The following is a 19,986-nucleotide window of genomic DNA, read 5'->3' on the forward strand; positions in this document are numbered from 1 at the left end:
AGACAACAAAATATATAAGAAATAAAGCAGGACACTTTTGAAACAACATGTTTTTGTGCATAGTATTATAGCTTCATAATTTTATAGGCCATTCTGTTGGATGGCCTATAAAAACTAGTAAATGTTATTTAATGCGTTATCCTAGAAATTGTATTTTTTTAATATCTGAAAAAGACATACTCTGCCCTTTTTCATGTCTTTAGACAAAAGAGGCTTGAGGCTTTCACAAGTCACTCAGCTTGAAGAACACATTGGATCCAAAATCCAGATATTTCATAGATTCAAAACACAAAATTATATTAGGTACTCTACCTTCTAATACAGGGGTCCCCAATCCCCGGGCCGTGGACCCATACCTACCTGCCCATGGCCTGTTAGGAACCGGGCCGCACAGCAGGAGGTGGAGGTGAGCAGTGGGCAGTGGGCAAACAAGTATTACCACCTTAGCTCCGCCTCCTGCCAGATCAGCTGCGTCAGTTTCTCATTGGAGCGTGAACCCTATTGTCAACTGTGCATGCAAAGGATCTAGGCTGCACGCTTGTTATGAGAATCTAACTAATGCCTGATGATCTGAAGTGGAAGAGTTTCATCCCAAAATCATCTCCCCAACCTGTCTGTGGAAAAATTGTCTTCCACAAAACTGTTTCCTGGTGCCAAAAAAGGTTGGGGACTGCTGTTCTAATACACTATATATTTTGGGGAAATTAACTCTGAGCTGTATAAAATGGAGATGAAAATCTATTACATATTTTCTATTCAAATTGAAAGACATGTTAGAGAAGGATGTATAGAAAGTGGTAAATTAATGCAACAATAGAGACATTTCAGATAGTAGAAAAGATTATTTTCAATAAATGCTGCAGGAAAAAATTAGTTAAGCAGTACAGAAAAAAATAAAATTAAATCCTTACTTCACATATTAAGCTTAAACAACTCTTGAATAAATATAAAACAAAAAACAGAAAAGGATAATTTTAAAATGTGAGCATCTATAAGGAGATAGAGGCAGTACCTAGGGCTGGAGAAATAGATTCTAAACAAAGAACAATTGGAAAGAAATGTTACTAGGAAACATATTCTGAGTTTAAAAAAATTAATATCACATTTTAATATGTCCCAAAGACCCATAAACAAATTAGGTGGCAAACACAAGCTAGGAAAAAAAAAGCTTAAAATACATATTCTAGACAATAATTAATATGGTTACTATATAAAATCCCTAAAAAATAAACAAGGAAAGAAAACTCTCTAGATTCTATAGAAATCTGAATTAAAAAAAACAATGAAAAATAAAAAGTCAATACACATATGAGAAATGTCAAAAAGTTTTTAGTAACCCAGAGGTACAATGTATTCCTTTTTCCTTTTTTCCTATGAAATTGACAAAGACATGTCATATTCTACTCTGGAAGCGGAGTAGAACACCATTTTTGAGATCACTTGACAGTGTCAGTACCTTTAACCCAGCAATCCCACTGTTATAGGTACATCCTAAGGACAGACTCTATAAAGGTCAAAGATGGTTTCCTATGATGGTCAACAAAGGATTACTTGTTCTAAGGAATAACCTATAAGGTGTGTTTAAATTATGGTTATGTTATATGATAGAACTCTATGAAACCATTATAAATTGTTTTCAAATAATATTTAATGACTTTAAACAATGCTTGCATAGAAGTGCTCGTGACAGGCTGGGCACAGTGTCTCATGCCCGTAATCCCAGCATTTTGGGAGGCCGAGGCGGGTGGATCATCCAAAGTCAGGAGTTCGAGACTAGCCTTGACAACATGGCAAAGCCCTGTCTCTACTAAAAACACAAAAATTAGCCATGCACGGTGGTGTGCACCTGTAGTCTCAACTATTCAGGAGGCTGAGGGAGGAGGATTGCTTGAACCCGGCAGGCAGAGGTTGCAGTGAGCCGAGATTGGGCCACTGCACTCCAGCCTGGGCAACAGAGTGAGACTCCATCTCAAAAAGAAAAAAAATACTCGTGACATAAATAAAAAGAATATAATACTTAAGTACTCAGATGCATATATATTCATTGAAAAATTGGTATTTTACTTTAAAGTATGCATGCATATTCATACATAATACATATAAACAGGCATTTATAGGAAAATAGAATAAAGGCTAGAAGAAAATACATCAAATTGTTAATGATAGTCACGTTTTTGAGACAAGATTTGAAGTAATTTTTATATTTTTATTTTTATGTTTCTATGTTTTCCAAATTCTGAAGACAATTAGGCAGACATATTGGCAAAGTCAAGGAAAATGTTTAATGGGAATAACTTGTAACTTCTAGGTGTTTATTACTTACAGAGGCAAAACTGAATGAACTGGTTAAAGATAACTGATCCAGAAACTTGACTGGCTTCTAAAGAGCCAATAGATCGATTATATAAATCTCTGTTCTGTTCTGAACAGTTTAAATCTTTCATGTTTTTACATTATTTAAGGAAAAGAAAGAATAATGTGGCTGGTTGTGTTCATGTGAGGCAAACACCTTTACATCTTGTGATGTAAAATACTGGAAATTTTAATCTATTCCTTTTCACTTGACTACATGCAAAGGACTTGGAGTAGTTAACCAGTGACTATTTCTGCTTGGTTCTCCAATTTAAATCCACTTGGGTTTTAGCGTCTTAACATCCATGTTTCCAGCATTGTATTAACATTGTTTAAGAGCAAAAGCAGCACATACAGACTGGCTACATATGAAAAAAAAAAAATCAATGGATGGAACAACTCCAAAATCCCCTAAGTACCTTCAGCTCTAAGAATCTCTGGATTTCCTTCCCACCAGCAGCATTATTTACTGGATTTATATTCTTCCTCACCTACCCATGCCAAGCTGATATGAAAGGGCTTGTATGAGTCAGGAAAGAAAAAAAACTGGCTTGTCTCCACGTCAACAATGACAACAAAAATATTAATTTGAGAAACTATCCACTTTGCTCCCAGGAAAACATAGCAGACAATAAAATATGCTGTTATGAAGTGCTTCATTAACTGGGTGGGAAGGGTGGTCACTTTGATGTAACTACTCTGCCAAAAAATGTCTTCATTTTTTTCTATTCTTGACCAAGGAGTTTGAATTTAAGAAACAGTGAAGAAGTACTTAACAAGTGCAGCAATATCACAGAATAGCCCATATCTGCACCCAATTTCCCCTACGCAAACATGTGACAAACTTCCAATGCTTCAAGGGTTTTGGTTCTGCAAACTCTTGTTATATGTGAAACAGTCACACATAAAGCACTGTACACTGCAGGCTGACAGCACACATTAAGTGCTAATTATTGCTATTACTCTTCTAGCTGTACACACATTAATAACACTTCCTTAACTTATCTTCTAGCAAAGGAGGCTCTTCATCAAAACTGTCAATGTAAGGAGATTGTGAATAATAATCTGAGTTGGATGCTGGCTGAAAAAATTGTCCTGCGTAACCTGGTGACATGAGCATCCCTGATGGAACAAAGGAGGCAGGCTGAGGCTGCTCACCAGCTTGTTGTCTAGAAAAAGAAAAATACAAACATTTATATGTCTAAGAAAAAGGTATCATGACAAATAAAAGAGGAAATTACAATTTTACTCACGTGAATTCATGTAGTTTTTATGAGTATTTACTCATGAAAGAAAGAACTTACTTAAAATTTAACTTTAATCCAAAAATGTAAAATAACTGGTTATCTAAAGGCTTCTGGAAAAATAATCCATACCAATAAATATTAATTGAGCGTGGACAACATGCTGAATGCTTCCCCTAATCTTTTCTCAATTAAAACTCTATAAGGTAAAAGCTGTATTTCTAATCCCATTTTACAGAAAAAGACATAGAATTCCACAGAGACTAAACGACTTGTCCAGTAACACAAAATAACATTGCAGGTGCTGGACTCTGGTGTGAAGCTTTCTGAGCAGTGATCTGCTCGCCACAAACTGATGCTTTTTAACTTATCTTCAGGGACGGTCTCCAGCCATGAAGCCCCTCCAAATATGTGGAAGCAGCCAGGAAAAATTATAATTTTAATAGTATAGTCAACTGATAGGAAAAATAAATACATACACTAATTGCTGTGCATAAGGAAATACACTTCAGTTGTAGCCATTCCGAGACAGTCATTGCCAATAGAATTGTCTCTGAGTTCCTAGCTAAATGTATTATCTAGTTGGCTTTAGTGTCTCTTTATTTTATTTGTACAAATTTATGGGGCATATATAAAATTTTGTTACATGCATAGATTGTGTAGTGGTCAAATTAGAGCTTTTAGGGTATCCGAAACCCAAATAACATTCATTATATGCATTAACTAATTTCTCATCACTCCTCTCCTACCCCCTCACCCTTCCAAGTATCAACTGCCAATGATTCTACTCTCTACCTCCATGTGTACGTATTTTTACCAAGTTTATGAGTAAGAACATGTGATATTTGATTTTCTGTGCCTGGTTTGTTTCACTTAAGATAGTGATTTCCATTTCCATCTATATTGTTGTAAATGATATGATTTTATTCTTTCCATGGCTGAATGGTATTTCATTGTATATATACCATATTTTCCTTATTCATTCATCCATTGGTGGATACTAGGTTAATTTCATATCTTTGCTATTGTGAATAGTGCTTCAATAAACATATGAGTGAAGGTATCTTTTTGATATATTGACTTCTTTTCCTTTGCATATATACCCAGTAGTGGGATTGCTTGATGAAATAGTCATTCTACTTTTAGTTCTTTGAGAAATCTTCATACTGTTTTCCATAGAGGCTAATAATTTACATTCCCACCAACAGTGTGTAAGAGTTCCCTTTTCTCTACATCCTCATCAACATCTGTTACTTTTTGTCATTTTAATAATAGCCATTCTGACTGGGGGAAGATGATATCTCACTGTTGTTTTAATTTTCATTTCTCTGATGATTAGTGATGTTGAGCATTGTTTCATATACTTGTTGGCCATTCGTATGTCTTCTTTTGAAAAATGTCTATTCATATTCTTGCCCACTTTTTTCTTTTTTAAAAAAATTTTGTATTTCCATAGGTTTTGGGGGAACAGGTGGTATTTGGTTACATCAGTAAGTTCTTTAATGGTGATTTATGAGATTTTGGTGTACCCATCATCTGAGCAGTATACACTGAACCCAATTTGTAGTCTTTTATTCTTCACGCCCCTCCCACCCCTTCCCTCAAGTCCCCAAAACCCATTGCATTATTCTTATGCCCTTGCATTCTCATAGCTTAGCTCCTACTTATAAGAGAGAACATACAATGTTTGGTTTTCCATTCTTGAGTTACTTCACTTAGAATAATAGTCTCCAGTTCCACCTAGGTTGCTGCAAATGCCATTAATTCATTCCTTTTTATGGCTGAATAGTATTCCAAAGTGACTAGTATCCAGAATCTACAAGGAACTCAAACAAATTATCAAGAAAAAAAAGTTACCATCAAAAAATGGGCTAAGGACATAAACAGACAATTCTCAAAAGAAGATATATAAATGGCCAGCAAACGTGAAAAAATGCTCAATGTCACTAATAATCAGGGAAATGCAAATCAAAACCATGACTTGATAGCACCTTACTCCTTGCCCACTTTTTAATGGGATTGTTTCAGGGTTTCTTGGCTGTTGAGTTTCAGGGTTTTTTTTTTTTTTTGGCTGTTTGTTGGCTGTTTTCATTGCTGATTCAATCTTGAATCATTATTGGCTGGGGGCCAAAGCCAGATGGAGCTGGACTAGGCAAGCTTGCACTCAGGCCCGCCAGTCATGAGTGCATGTACTAGCCATGACAGGTGATGGCAAAACAGTCCATCAAAAAGTAGGCTAAGGACATAAACACAATTCTCAAAAGAAGATATACAAGTGACCAACAAACATAGGAAAAAATGCTCGACATCACTAATAATCAGGGAAATTCAAATCAAAACCATGATGCAATACCACCTTACTCCTTGCCCACTTTTTAATGGGATTGTTTCAGGATTTTTGGCTGTTGAGTTCAGTTCCTTGTATATCTGGTTTTTAGTCCCCTGTCAAATGAATATTTTCCAAATATTTTCTCCCATTCTACCGGCTGTCTCTTCACTCTGTTGATTATTTCTTTTGCTGTGCAGAAGTTTTTAATTACATCCCATTTGTCTATTTTTGTTTTTGTTTCCTATGCTTTTGAGGTCTTAGTCATAAATTCTTTGCCTAGACCAATGTCCAAAAGTTTTCCCTATGTTTTATTCCATCATTTTTATAGTTTTAGGTTTTATGTTTACATCTTTAATCCATCTTGAGTTTATTTTTGTATATGGTGGGAGATAGAGGTCCAGTTTAATTCTTCTGCAAATGGCAATCCAATTGTCCCAGCACCATTTATTGAAAAGGGTGTCCTTTTTCCAGGTTATGTTGTTCTCAGCTTTGTCAACGACTAGTTGGCTGTAAATATGTGACTTTATTTATGTGTTTTCTATTATGTTCCATTGATCTATATGTCTATTTTTACAGCAGTACCATGCTGTTCTGGTTACTATAGCCTTGTAATATAATTTCAGGTCAGATAATGAGATGCCTCCAGGTTTGTTCATTTTTCTCATAATTGCTTTGGCTATTCGGGCTTTTTTTCTCCTTCTGTATGAATTTTAGGATAGTTTTTTTCTAATTCTGTTAAAATGATGCTGGTATTTTGATAGTGATTGCATTGAATCTATAGATTGCTTTGGGCCATACGGTCATTTAAACAATATTAATTCTTTCAATCCATGAGCATGATATGTTTTTCCATTTGTTTGTGTCATGCACAATATTTTTTCATCAGTGTTTGTCATTTTCCTTGTAGATATCTTTCACCTCCTTGGCTAATAAATGTATTCCTAAATTTTGTTTGTAATTATTGTAAATGAGATTGCCTTCTTGATTTCTTTCTCAGCTAGACAGCTATTGCTGTGTAGAAATGCTACTGATTTTGTATGTTGATTTTATATCCTACAGCTTTACTGAATTCATTTATTAACTCTAAGAGGTTTTGGTGAATTCTTTAGGTTTTTCTAGAAATAAGATCATATCATCCAATTTCCAACATGGATGGCTTTTATTTTTCTCACTTGCCTGATTTCGCTAGATAGGATTTCCACTACTATGTTGAACAGGAATGGTGAGAGTGAGCATTCTTGTCTTGTTTCATTTTTTCTTAGAAAAAATGCTTTCAACTTCTCACATTCAGCATGATGTTATCTGTGGGTTTGTCCTAAATAGACTTTATTATTTTGAGGTACATTCCTTATATTCCTAGTTTGTTGAGGGTTTTTATTATGAAAGGATGTTGAATTTTATCAAATGCTTTTCTTCATCCATTGAGATAATCATATGTTTTTTGTCCTTGGCTCTGTTTATGTGATTTAGCACATTTATTGCTTTACATGTATTAAATCATCCTTTCATCTGTTGTATAAAACCTACTAAATCATGACGTATTATTTTTTGATGTGCTGTTGCATTTGGTTTGCTAGTATTTTGTGGAGGATATTTGCATCTCTGTTCATCACAACTGTTGGTCTAGTTTTTGTTGTTGTTGTTGTGTCCTTGTCTGGTTTTGGTATCAGGTGTTACTGGCCTTGTAGAATGACTTAGAGGAAATTCCCTCCATCTGAATTTTTGGGAACAGTTTCAGGAGGATTAGTATTATTTCTTTTTTGTACATTTGGTAGAATTCGACTGTGAATTCATGCAGTCCAGACCTTTTCTTTGTTGAGAGACTTTTTATTGCTGATTCAATTTTGTCACTTACTATTGGTTGAGGGCCAAAGCCAGATGGAGCTGGACTGGGCAAGCTTACACTCAGGCCCCCTAGTCATGAGTGCATGCACCAGCCATGACAGGCTGGGGAGAAACAGTCCTCAGGCCTCTGGTGGAATTCTTGGGTAAAGTGTAGTCACCACTGCACTAAGGTCCCTCCACGGGAAGTGTGGGACCAGTCCCAGTGGCCTTAGCCTTGGCCAGTGAGTAAGAGACTTGCTTCCTTCTTACAGCCCCCAGTCTGGACAGGGTTCACTGCCCTGTCTCAGGTGTCATAGCCAACCCAACTGTTGCCCCTCAATTCATGCCAATGGTCCATAGGAGTCTCCACTTAGCTCAACACTAGGCCTTCATGGCAACTCTCATCCTGCTCAAGTAGGAGGAGCAGTACCTGCTTCCTGCACTGGTGGCTGCAGCCCATGCCACACTAGCTTCTTAGTCTTAGCCCCTAGTTCACACTCCGGGTGTGCAAACAGCAGCCTAAGTTTCCCTAACGCCTAGGACTGGAAATCTCAGGACTTCACACAGTCTGTTAAGGGCTAAGATCTAGAATGGTGTCTTGCTATAGCTGCCTGTGTTTCAGAAACAGCATGGAACCCACGGCATGCTCCCTCCCTAAAGCAGTTCTTTCTCACAGTTTCCTGGTTGCTTTCTAAGTTAGACCTAGGGTTTGAGAGAGTCAAGGTGCTCTCCCACAACCTGAATTGTGCAATTCCCCAGCAGAATTGGGACCACGTATAGACTGTCACTCACCCTCTCCTGTACTGGAGAGTCATTCCTGGTTCTTGGCTAGTCTTGGCCATGTATGCTGCCTATTTTCCTTCCCCTTCCTAGATTTTGGTGTTTTCTGTCACTTTCCTGTTGAATTCCAATGTTCTGCCTTGGATAATATATTAGAAGTGTGATTGTCTACACACAATTTTGCTTCTTCTAAGTGGATAAAATATGCTTGAAATGCTTCAAGTCAGCCATCTTGAACAAAAAAAAGAGTCCCTTTTTGAAAATGGGCAATTCAATTTTGCCAAGCCATAATACCTCTTTGACATGTTTTTTCTTTTTCTTTTTATTTATTTTAAATTGTTTCTACCTGAAAGAATGGAAAGAAACATAGAGCTGTCCAGTAACACGTTTTAAGTTTCTTTCACAAAAGCCCTTGGTGTAAACGGAATGTACAGTCCAAGGTTCTGAACTTGGTAACTCCTTGTGATTTCTTCATGATAAAATATTTACCAAATGGCCTTTAGTACTTTCCTTCGAACATTAATCTTAATATGAAATCTAAGAATAACATATTCAACCTCCATTATGTGAATAAGCCTGACCAAGAGAATAACTTATTTCGGAAAAGAAAGCCACAGATATAGAGGGGGGAGATATACACTTAATCATTTACTAACTCAAATGTATGCTCATCAAGAGCAAGAGCCTGGTGTAATAATATTTGAACCTGCCAGAATGTATGGTGATTACCTGCTATTATTGTTCACTTAGCCATATGTAATATTCCTAATCTATTTTCCAGAAAAATAGGCACACCATCAAAAATACTGGTAGAAACAAATTAGAAATAGGAATCTGAATGGCTTTTTTGTTGACAAAAATCCCCCAATACCTATTTTTTAATGTAAGCTTTTCCAGAAAAATGAAAGGGACATGTAAAGATGACTAAATGGACCAATGTCTAGGTAAGACTATGTCATTGCCGTACTTGTCTGGCCTTACCATAACTCATGTCAGGTGCTACTAATCAGGCTTGAGTAAACACAACCTTCACAGTTATTAGCTGCAAAGCAACCTCTGTGAATGAGTGGACTATTTCAGGTAGTAACTTTGACCATCCTCTTCAAAGAGAAACAAAATTTTACAGAAAAAAATTCTCAGGAGCTTGGATTCCATTGTCCTTATTGTAATGGGGGTATAATATTAAAATTCCTCTACCACTTATTTAAGAAAGTAAAATGTTAAAATTTGTCCCATAAAGGAAAACACATAATTATGTATAAAATTACCATGCTCACCTTTGATAACTATCTAAATTTAAATTATATCTTTCTTATCTTATATCTTTGTATACCATCATTATAATATTAAATGTTGCATCTCAATAAAAAAGCATAACCAATACTAAAAGAATCACATGATTAGTCCAAAGTATGATCCAAAAAATCTGTAAATGATATGGTTTGGATCTGTGTCGCCACCCAAATCTCATGTTGAAATGTAATCCCCAGTGCTGGAGGTGGGGCCTAGTGGGAGGTGATTGAATTATGGGGGCAATTTCTCATGAATGGTTTACCACCATCCCCCTAAGGCTGTTCTCATGATAGAGTTCTCATGAGATCTGATTGTTTAAAAGTGTGTAGCACTTCCCACCTCTCTCTCTTGATCCTGCTCCTGTCATGTGAGATGATGCTCCTTTGCCTTCCACCATGAGTAAAAGCTCCCTGTGGCCTCCCCAGGAGCAGCTGTTGCCATGGTTCCTGTTCAGCCTGTGGAACCACGAGTCAATTAAACCTCTTTTCTTTATAAATTATCCAGTTTCAGGTATTTCTTTATAGTAGTGCAAGAATGGCCTAATACAAGAAATTGGTACTGAGGAGTGGGGGCATTGCTATAAAGATACTTGGAAATGTGGAAGTGGCTTTGGAACTGGGTAACAGGTAGATGTTGGAAGAGTGTGGAGGGCTCAGAAGAAGACAAGAAGATGAGGAAAAATTTGGAACTTCCTAAAGACTCGTTAAATTGTTATGATCAAAATGTTGTCAGTGATATGGACAATGAACTCTAGGCTGAGATCTCAGAGGGAGATGAGAAACTTAGTGGGAACTGGAGTAAAAGTCACTTTTGCTGTGCTTTAGCAAAGAGCCTGGGTGCATTGTGCCCCTTCTCTAGGGATGTGTGAAACTTTAAAAGTGAGAATGATGGTTTAGGGCATCTAGTGGAAGAAATTTCTAACCAGTAAAGCATTCAAGATATGACCTGGCTGCTTCTAACAACCTATGTTTATATGTGTGAGCAAAGAAATGATCTGAAACTTGAAATTATATTTAAAAAGGAATCAGAGTGTAAAAGTTAGGAAGATTTGCAGAATGGCCAAATGATAGAAAAGAAAAGCCCATTTTCAAAGGAGGAATTCAAGCAGGCTACAAAAAATTGCATAAGTTAAAAAAAGGAGCCATGTGCTATTAGCCAAGAAAACAGGAAAAGGACTCAAAGGCCTTTAAGTGAGCTTTGTGGCAGTCCCTCCCATCACAGGCTCAGAGGCCTAGGAGGGAAGAATGGTTTCATGGGCCAGGCCCAGGACCCCACTTCCCTTCATAGCCTCAGGACATTGCTCCCTGCATTCTGGCCACTCCAGCTCCAGCCTTGGGGCAAATGAACCCAGTTACAGCTCACTGCTTCAGTGGATGCAAGCCATAAGTCTTGGTGGCTTCCACATAGTGTAAAACATGCAGGTGCACAGAGTGCAAGAGTTGAGGCTTGAAAGCCTCCACCTAGATTCCAGAGGATTTATGGAATAGCCTGGATGTCCAAGAAGAAGCCTGCTGCAGGGGTGGAGCCCTCATGGAACACCTCTACTAGGGAAGTGTGGAATGAAAAAGAGGGGTTGAAGCCCCCACACAGAGTCTCCACACAGAGTCCCTCACAGTGCAGCTGTGTGAGAAGAGGGCCATCATCATCCAGACCCCAGAACGGTAGATCCCCCAGATGCTTGCAACCTGCATCTAGAAAAGCCTCAGACATTCATCACCAGAACTTGAGAGCAGCCACAGAGGCTGCGCCCTGCAAAGCTACAGGGTTGGAGCTGCCCAAGGCCTTGGGAGCCTACCTCTTGCATCAGTGTGACCCAGATGTAGGATAAGAAGTCAAATGAAATTATTTTGAATCTTTAAGACAGGGGTGTCCAATCTTTTGGCTTCCCTGGGCCACACTGGAAAAAGAAGAATTGTGTTGGAACACATAAAATATACCAACACTAACGATAGGGGATGAGCTAAAAAAATTGCAAAAGTATCTCATAATGTTTAAAGAAAGTTTATGAATTTGTGTTGGGCCACATTAAAGCCACCATTGCCTGCACACAGCCTGTGGGCTGTGGGTTGGACAAATTTGCTTTAAGATTTAATGACTGCACTGCTGGGTTTTAAACTTGCATGGGGCATTTCCTTTTTTTTGGCCAATTTATCCCTTTTAGAATGCCTACACCTCCATTGTATCTTGGAAGTTACTAATTTGTTTTTGATTTTACATGATCATAGGCAGAAGGGACTAGACTTGTCTCAGGTGAGACTTTGGACTTGGACTTTTGAGTTAATGCTGGAGTGAGTTAAGACTTTGCGGAACTGTTGGGAAGGCTTAATTTGAACTTTGAAATGTGAGGACATGAGATTTGGGAGGGTCCAGGGGTAGAAGGCTATGGTCTGGATCTGTGTCCCCACCCAAATCTCACGTTGAAATGAAATCCCCAGCTGGAGGTGGGTCCTAGTGGGAAGTGACTGGACCATGGAGGTGGTTTCTTATAGATGGTTTAGCACTGTCCCCCATTGCTGCTCTCGTGATAAAGTTATCATGATATCTGGTTGTTTAAAGATATGCAGCACCTCCCCACTCTCTCTTGGTCCTGCTCCTGCCATGTGAGACTCCTGCTCTTGCTTTGCCTTCCACCATGAGTAAAAGCTCCCTGAGGCCTCCCCAGAAGCAGCTGCTGCCATGCTTCCTCTACAGCCTGTGGGACTATGAGCCAATTAAACCTCTTTGCTTTATAAATTACCCAGTCTCGAGAATTTCTTCATAGCAGTGTGGGAATGGCCTGATACAGTAAATAACCCAATTCTTATGTTTTAGGGTTTTTTTCTAAAAATTTATATGAACAACCTTAATTTTAAACACATATTGTGAATTTACATTTAGTCCCCTATGTCTTCTGGTATTTTCCTTTTGTTACTAAGTGGCACCAACTCTGAATGGCTATGCCAATGAGTTTTCATATATTCTTAGAGACATCTTTCAAGCCTACAATATCCTTCCATGAAAAAAGTCTGTGAGATAATGGATCTGGACACATCACTATTTGCTCTATTAAGCCTATAGTCCTTGACAATTAACCTATTAGAGGTAATGTAATGAGTCAGATTAATATGCTCAATATTTAAGATGTTAAATTTATATATTTGTACCTCACACACAATAAGACTTTTGCAGAATATGCCAAGAAAATGTAACTCTTCTTCTGTATTACACAATGTCTCCATTAGCTCTATTGAAAGATAAATACTGAAATTGTCATAATTTCAAATTCAGCACATTATTACAGATAAAATAAATGTTAACTGAATTAGATCAAAAGAAACACTGAACTCTGGCTGGTTGAATTTAAACCTTAGCTTTGTTAGTAAACACCTCCTCTTCCTTTAAAAATCACTTCAAACTACAGAGAAGTGACTGTAGGGCTCCTTTAGAACAATCAGCAAATTTCATTTATAAGTACTCATAAATACATATACATTCATTGAAAAATAGTATTTTATTTTTAAATATATATATATAATATACACGTTCATAGGAAAATAAAATAAAGGCAGCAAGGAAGTACACCAAATTGTTAGTCATGTCTTGGAAACAAGATTTGAAGTGACTTTAATATTTTCTTCATATGTTTCTATATTTTCCAAATTCTATACTGGATACAATTAGATATCTGATAGTTTTCTAAAAGCAGAGATGGTGGAGTCAAGGAAAATGTTTAACAAGAACAGCTCACAACTTTTTGGTGTTTATTAATTCCAGAGGCAATACAGAATTAACTAGTTAAACATAGCTGATTCAAAACCATATCTGTGTAACTTATCTATGTAAATTTCTGATTAAGCTTGTAAACTTAGGCAATCTAAGCGCCCTTGGTAAGACCTTATCAAATAGGATGAGTTTGGTGGTAGCATGAGTCAGGGAGTGGTAGCTGGGAGAGCTGGCTTCTGCAACATTCCTAGACTCTGGTTGGTCTAGCTGGGTGCACAGTGATGCCTTAACTGTGTTTGAAATCCTAGAAGATCACGTCTGAGGATTCAGAAAAGATGATGATTCAATATTTATCGGTTAAAGTCCTATCAAACCACTCAAAGGAATTTTTCCAGTTGTTCACACCTTTCTGCAACAGTATCTATTTCTTTTTTCCAAATAATATGAATAGATTTCACATTTCAAAAGGTGGAAAAATATAGCCTCAGTAACTAGTTATAGATGGTTGGAAATTATCCCTATCTGAACGGCTGAATAATTATGTTTTTAAAAAGATAATGATCCTACTGTTCATTCTAAAATAAGAAAACTTGTTTTTAAATATAAGTATCTTCATTGTCTTAGTGAGCACAGTCAGCCAGCTTTCAGATCAGTACACCATTGAGCCAAACAGGCTTCTTAAAATGAGCTCTCATATACTGTGGACAGGGATGAAGGAAGAGAGAGAATGAAAGAGAGAGGCAAAGACCGAGACAGAGAAACAGAAGCTGAATGACTGATTATAACTATTCTCTAGGTTCCTACATCTTTTGCCAGGATGATCATCATCTTGTTCTGATTTGGGGTATATTTTAATTGAACTATTCATGGTATGAATAAAAGATCAAATCTCTGGATTTCCTTTGATGTACATAGTAAATCACTGACTTGACTCCATGTTTTATGTACCTCATAAAACTACCACAGCTACTATGCCCTTTCCTAATTCCTGAGATGCACAGTATGAATCGGAATTTAAATGTTGCTGCATCCAAATCAGGACTTGGACTTAAATGCTAAGCATCTGATGCAGGGTAGGCCATCAACCTGGTACTGTAAATTATGAGCTTTCCGCATCTGGCTACATTAATTTCCATCTCTTTGTCATTTTGATTTCTAGGAAATGTTCAGTCAAATGGAAAAAGAAAATTAGAGTGCGTGGGGTGGGTGGATAAAGTTGCGGTCCATGAGTCCTTGTTTAGGGAGAAAGTTTTTTCTCCCTTATTGTACATTTTAGTTGAATTTAATCTGAAAATATCAATGCTACCCAAATGCTAATCTTATCTGGAAAAGAGAGTGGAGCAAAGAAACAGAAGGTTTAAGACAACTAGTTCCTTTCTACAAAACAGAACAGAGCTTAAAAAGCTTAGTAGATAGCTTTCATTGTGGATTGCAAATTTAGAGTGATCACCTTTGTATACCTTAGTGTTCAAACTACTCCCTGTGCCTCAAACATTTTCCTGTTTTTTTTTTCACCTTCCAAAGTGTAAATCATAAAAGGCAGCCTGACTAGTTCTAGGCAGGATAGCATAGGAGTGCGAATTAGATACAATTCCAGATATTCAACTTTTCCAGCCTAAAAAAAAATTATATCTCAGTACGTTTCCCTATCTGGAAAGCAGCATCTATTTGCTTATACCTGTAGGAGTGATCAGTCAGTAAAAAGAGAGTCCATTTTTTTCTGGGCAGAGTAGGAACAGAAGACTCCCCACTGCCTGTTATATGTATTCTGTCTTTTCCTCTTTCTATTTGGAGCTTTTAAGGTGTGTGCATGTATGTGTGTGTGTATAACAAAGCTTCAAAAATTAATACATTTGAAATATACCACATATCCTAATTTATGGAACAGTTTATTCCTATTATCCCAACATTATTACAATAGCACGAATTTTACACTTAAAAAGTCTTTATTTTATAATAAGTCATATGCTCACACTAGTTATAGCCCTAATCAAACAACCTTGAGCTAAAATCCTAACCCCATTTCTTACTAGATGTATAACCTTGAGAAAGTCTCTTAATTTCTCTGTGTGTCTGTCTTCTCATGCAAAATGGGGATGACAGTGCAAGTTGAGTATCCTTTATCTGAAATGCTTGGGACCAGTGTGTTTTAGATTTCAGATTTTTACAGATTTTTGAATATTTACAGAACACATACTGGTTGAGCATCCTTAATCTGAAAATTAGAAATCTGAAATGCTCCACTGAGCACTTCCTTTGAGCACATGTCAGTGTTCAAAAAGTTTTGGATTTTGGGACATTTTAGATTTCTAATTTTGGATTTGGGATGCTCAACCTGTAGTGCCTAACCCATATGGTGCTCCAGTGAGTTAATGTATATAATTGAGGATCCAATGAGTTAATTTATATAATTTCAGAACAGTTCCTAACATATAATAAAAACTCAATATATTGTAGTTATTATGAAAGTTGAAGAGTCTGACTCTTCTTGCCCTCTAACCTAGACCCACAAAAAAAAATTCCAAGAAAGCAACTATTTAACAAAATACAGCATACTTTAGTGACTTTAGGTAACAAAGTGTCAATTGCTTTTGTAAGTCATATTTATATGAATAAATACTGTTTATATAGTGGTTTTACTTTAACACACACTTTTCTACATATTATCATAATTTTTTTCATAACAATTCCATTAAGTAGGTATTATTAATATCCTTATTTTCCAGATTAAGACAGTCAGAGAAGGTAAGTCATCCCAATATCACAGACGAAAAATGCCAAAGCCAGAATTTGAACCAAATTCTTCTTACTCTAAATGCCATATTTTGCCACTATCAAATTCTTAATCATTTTGTTTCATTTTCAACCCAAGTTGAGTTTTTACCTCAAATAACTATCATATTTTGACATGTTTACCTTGATTCCGTCATGGCATTTTTCATACTTTAAATTGCATATTTAATTGCCCAATTCTTCAACATAAAAATATTAAATTACATGAGAGAAAAAACTATGAATTTCATCGTTATATTTGGATTTGCAGTGCCCTTCTTAATTTCTGAAACACAAGCAGAATCTCAATAAATGCTTATTAAATTAAATGAAATCTGTTTCTCAAGAAGTGCCCTGGAAAATATTAGGCAAAAGGAAAATGCTTTCTGTTTGCCCATTGCCTGCATCCCAGCTCCCTGTTAAATGATAGTTTGAAAAGAGGAGACAAGCCATTCACTTGGCTCAGGCTGAGGTGATAAAGGGGATTCATGGAGAACTTGATGAATTTCTCTGCCCTTTCCTGACATTTCTTCTTGGGCAATTTACTGAGATATGTTGAGGCAAATGTTGGCTTTTCCCAAGGAAACCTCCCTCTCTAGAAATCCCTGCCATAATATTAAGACTTCTTAAAACAAGAACAATACAGCTCAGTGCAGTGACTAATGCCTATAATCCAAACACTTTGGGAGGCCTAGTGGGGCGGATCACTTGAGCTCACGAGCTCAAGGCCAGTCTGGGCAACATGGCCAAACCTTGTCTCTACTAAACATTAAAAAAAAAAAAAATAGCCAGGCATGGTGGCACATGCCTATAATCCTAGCTACATGGGAGCCTGAGGCACAGAATCGCTTGAACCCAGTAGGCAGAGACAGCAGTGAGCCAAGATTGCACCACTGCACTCCAGCCTTACAAAAGCAATTGACACTTTGTTACCTGAAGTCACGTAAGTATACTGTATTTTGTTAATTAGTTGCTTTCTTGGACTTTTTTTGTGGGTCTAGGTTAGAGGGCAAGAAGGGTCAGACCCTTCAACTTTCATAATAACTGCAATATATTGAGTTTTTACTATATGTGGGTGACAGAGTGAGACTCTGTCAAAAAAAAAAGAACAATATTAAGTACTTACTTTCTAGATCCGTAAAGATTTCCATAGGCATTGGAATCATCACCACTCTGCTCCTGGTTGTCAATAGTAAAATTAGATTGGTAAAAATCAGAGTCAAATTGTGCCAAGTTTGACATCCTGAAAAATAAGAGTATGTTTTTAATAAGTTCATGAGTCAGTAAAACTTAGTTTGAGATATTTACAAAGATCAACTGACAATGTGATTATGGCTGGATTCCTATCAGAAAACAAGATGTCCTTTGAATGGGGTCAATAAAGTATTGGGGGAAGGGTATAGAAATATATACTAGAAAGTTATTTACGGAATGTGTTATCTTCAACTACTTTTTCTGAAGTTTCCACACCCTGGACTGTGGCTTTTAATAAAGTTGACTTTAATTCATCTGAAAGAACTAATCTTCTCCAAATATCTTATTCTTAGTAATTTAAGAGAAAAAGCTTAAAACTTAGGACACATCTAGAAGGATTTCCCTAAAACGATGTGTTTCTCACTTTAAGCAGGTGCGCACACACACACACACACACACACTCATAGCAAGGATTATTATCTGCAAATGGCTGATAATAATAATACTCCTTCCCAAAGTAAAACCAAAACCCTACAAACCCATTTCCTTGTTCTACTTGGCAATTCTTAAAAAGTATTTGGAATATTTTCATTTTTCTTTTGCTCTGGATACTGCACCTGGGCTTCTGGCTGAGTCAGAGAGAAAAAGACTCAATCCTGCTAAGGGGAGTCTTTTGTTCTATACATTCTCTCTATAGTTTTCACTCACTCCTGGGAGTAAAGAGGAATGATTGTTTTTGAATTAGACCTAATGGCCAGGAATATCAGAGGGAAAAATAAATAACTGAGAGAAGGAAGAGGTGTGGGAGAAGAGGACATTAGAGAGGTAATAGTGGCTCTTTGGATAAAAAGTAGAGAATAGAGAAGACATTCTTTTCAACTGGACAAAGGTGATTATTCAACTCAACATTTAATTCTTTATTTTTCTTTGAAAACCTTCTTATTTTAAAAGAGTGGATTTAAAAATCGCCAGGAGTAATCCATATACTTATAATAATCTATGGAATACTACTTATAAAAATCTCAAATGAAATTGCATAAACAGCCTCAACTCTAAGGGCATCATTAATCAGAAATATTCAAGTAACAATTGTCAAATATATCAAATTTGTTCAGTTCAATAAAAACACAAAAAGCTTCTCTAAAATTAGATGCAGCGATTCATACATCTGATGTAATAAATCAAGATTTTTCATTAGTAATGTGTATAAAAGTAGCTATGAGTTATGTAAACTAAAATCAGGACTTAGTGACAAATCTTTTAACAATTTATAATTTAAAGAACTTAAAATGTAATAGCATAACTTTCTCAACACGTGAAAATACGCTATTATAAAGCATAGAGAGTAATTTATTGAGAATACATTAAATTTTCATAACGTGCAAAGCTTTATGTAACATGACTATTGGTACTACAGTCCTTACATAACCGAGCTTTGTATTTTGTTTAAATGCCAAGTCTTTTAGAAGGATCAGACACATACCTCTGTTTATTTTTTATGGAAAGATCCTCCAGTAAATGTAGCTTTGCGTGAGAAATTTAAAGCAAATCCGCTGGGGAAAAGATGACATGCTGGCTATATATATACCTTTCTAAATTTGTATTCTGACACCCTGAGCAGATGCTACAGTCAAAAATAAAAAAGCCTGCCAAAAGCCAAACACAGTATCTTATAACACTTATTATGGTTTACAAACACAGTGCACAGTGTTACAGACATACAATTTGATAATATGGAAATTGTGGAAAGATAGATACAATTCCCTTTTGTCCATGTCTATTAAACTCTGAGGTAAGATTATTTATTTGAGGCAAGCAGTTAAAAAGTAAGAGGCCTCGATGTCCCTTCCATTTCATGGATTTCCTAATAATATGCAGTAAAAATCAAAATATGGCACATGATCTTATCGTGAAGATCTCAGCACCAAAATGAAAATGAGTCGTGGTCAATTTTATCTAAATTAGAGCTATTCTATTTATATGAGCAATATTTAAGAAGACTAATTACGGTCTGCCTCTGACTTTTTTCCTGCTTCCTACTTTTCCAGCAGAGGCCAAGATGGATATGCTAATGGGATCTAGTGCTTCTTACTTGACAGACAGGTTCTGTACCATTATTGAGCCAATCCTAACCACTGGAAGGTGTTAGGCCCATCCCCACCTCAGGAAGCTCCCTGAATTGGCCCTTCTCTGTATCACTGGGTCACTGCTGGGAGCCTACTTTCTGGTTCTGACCCAAGTAACCTAGCTAATACTATCAGTTCTATGTAGATCCGGTGTTCTCATCCCTAATATTAATCTCATGGTTGGAAGTCAAGTCCCCTGTGGTTTGCTTCATGCTGATTCTCTTTTCTAGGACTTAAGACTTCCCATGTATACAAATCTCAGTAAGTGAAATTTTCTGTCCAAAGGCAGATAATTTGGCGCTTAAGAATCTTCAACTGGAGCCAACGGCAGAATGCTGGAGTAATTTTTTTCCACATTGTTTAAAAGCAT

The 19,986-nt window shown here is 36.7% G+C and overlaps 1 protein-coding gene across 1 annotated transcript in view; it reads right to left on the reverse strand.

Annotated features, from left to right (window-relative positions):
* The window catches only part of YIPF7 (Yip1 domain family member 7), a 30,173-nt gene extending 11,162 nt beyond the window's left edge, over positions 1–19,011 (reverse strand). Inside the window, 3 exon segments of the mRNA XM_063619485.1 lie at positions 3,343–3,521; positions 17,423–17,539; positions 18,974–19,011. Coding sequence (XP_063475555.1) covers positions 3,343–3,521; positions 17,423–17,538 — 295 coding nt within the window. The 5' untranslated portion in view covers position 17,539; positions 18,974–19,011.
* Between the last annotated feature and the right edge of the window lie 975 nt (positions 19,012–19,986).

This window comes from Symphalangus syndactylus, chromosome 16 (assembly GCF_028878055.3).
Source record: "Symphalangus syndactylus isolate Jambi chromosome 16, NHGRI_mSymSyn1-v2.1_pri, whole genome shotgun sequence".
Taxonomy (NCBI): domain Eukaryota; kingdom Metazoa; phylum Chordata; class Mammalia; order Primates; family Hylobatidae; genus Symphalangus; species Symphalangus syndactylus.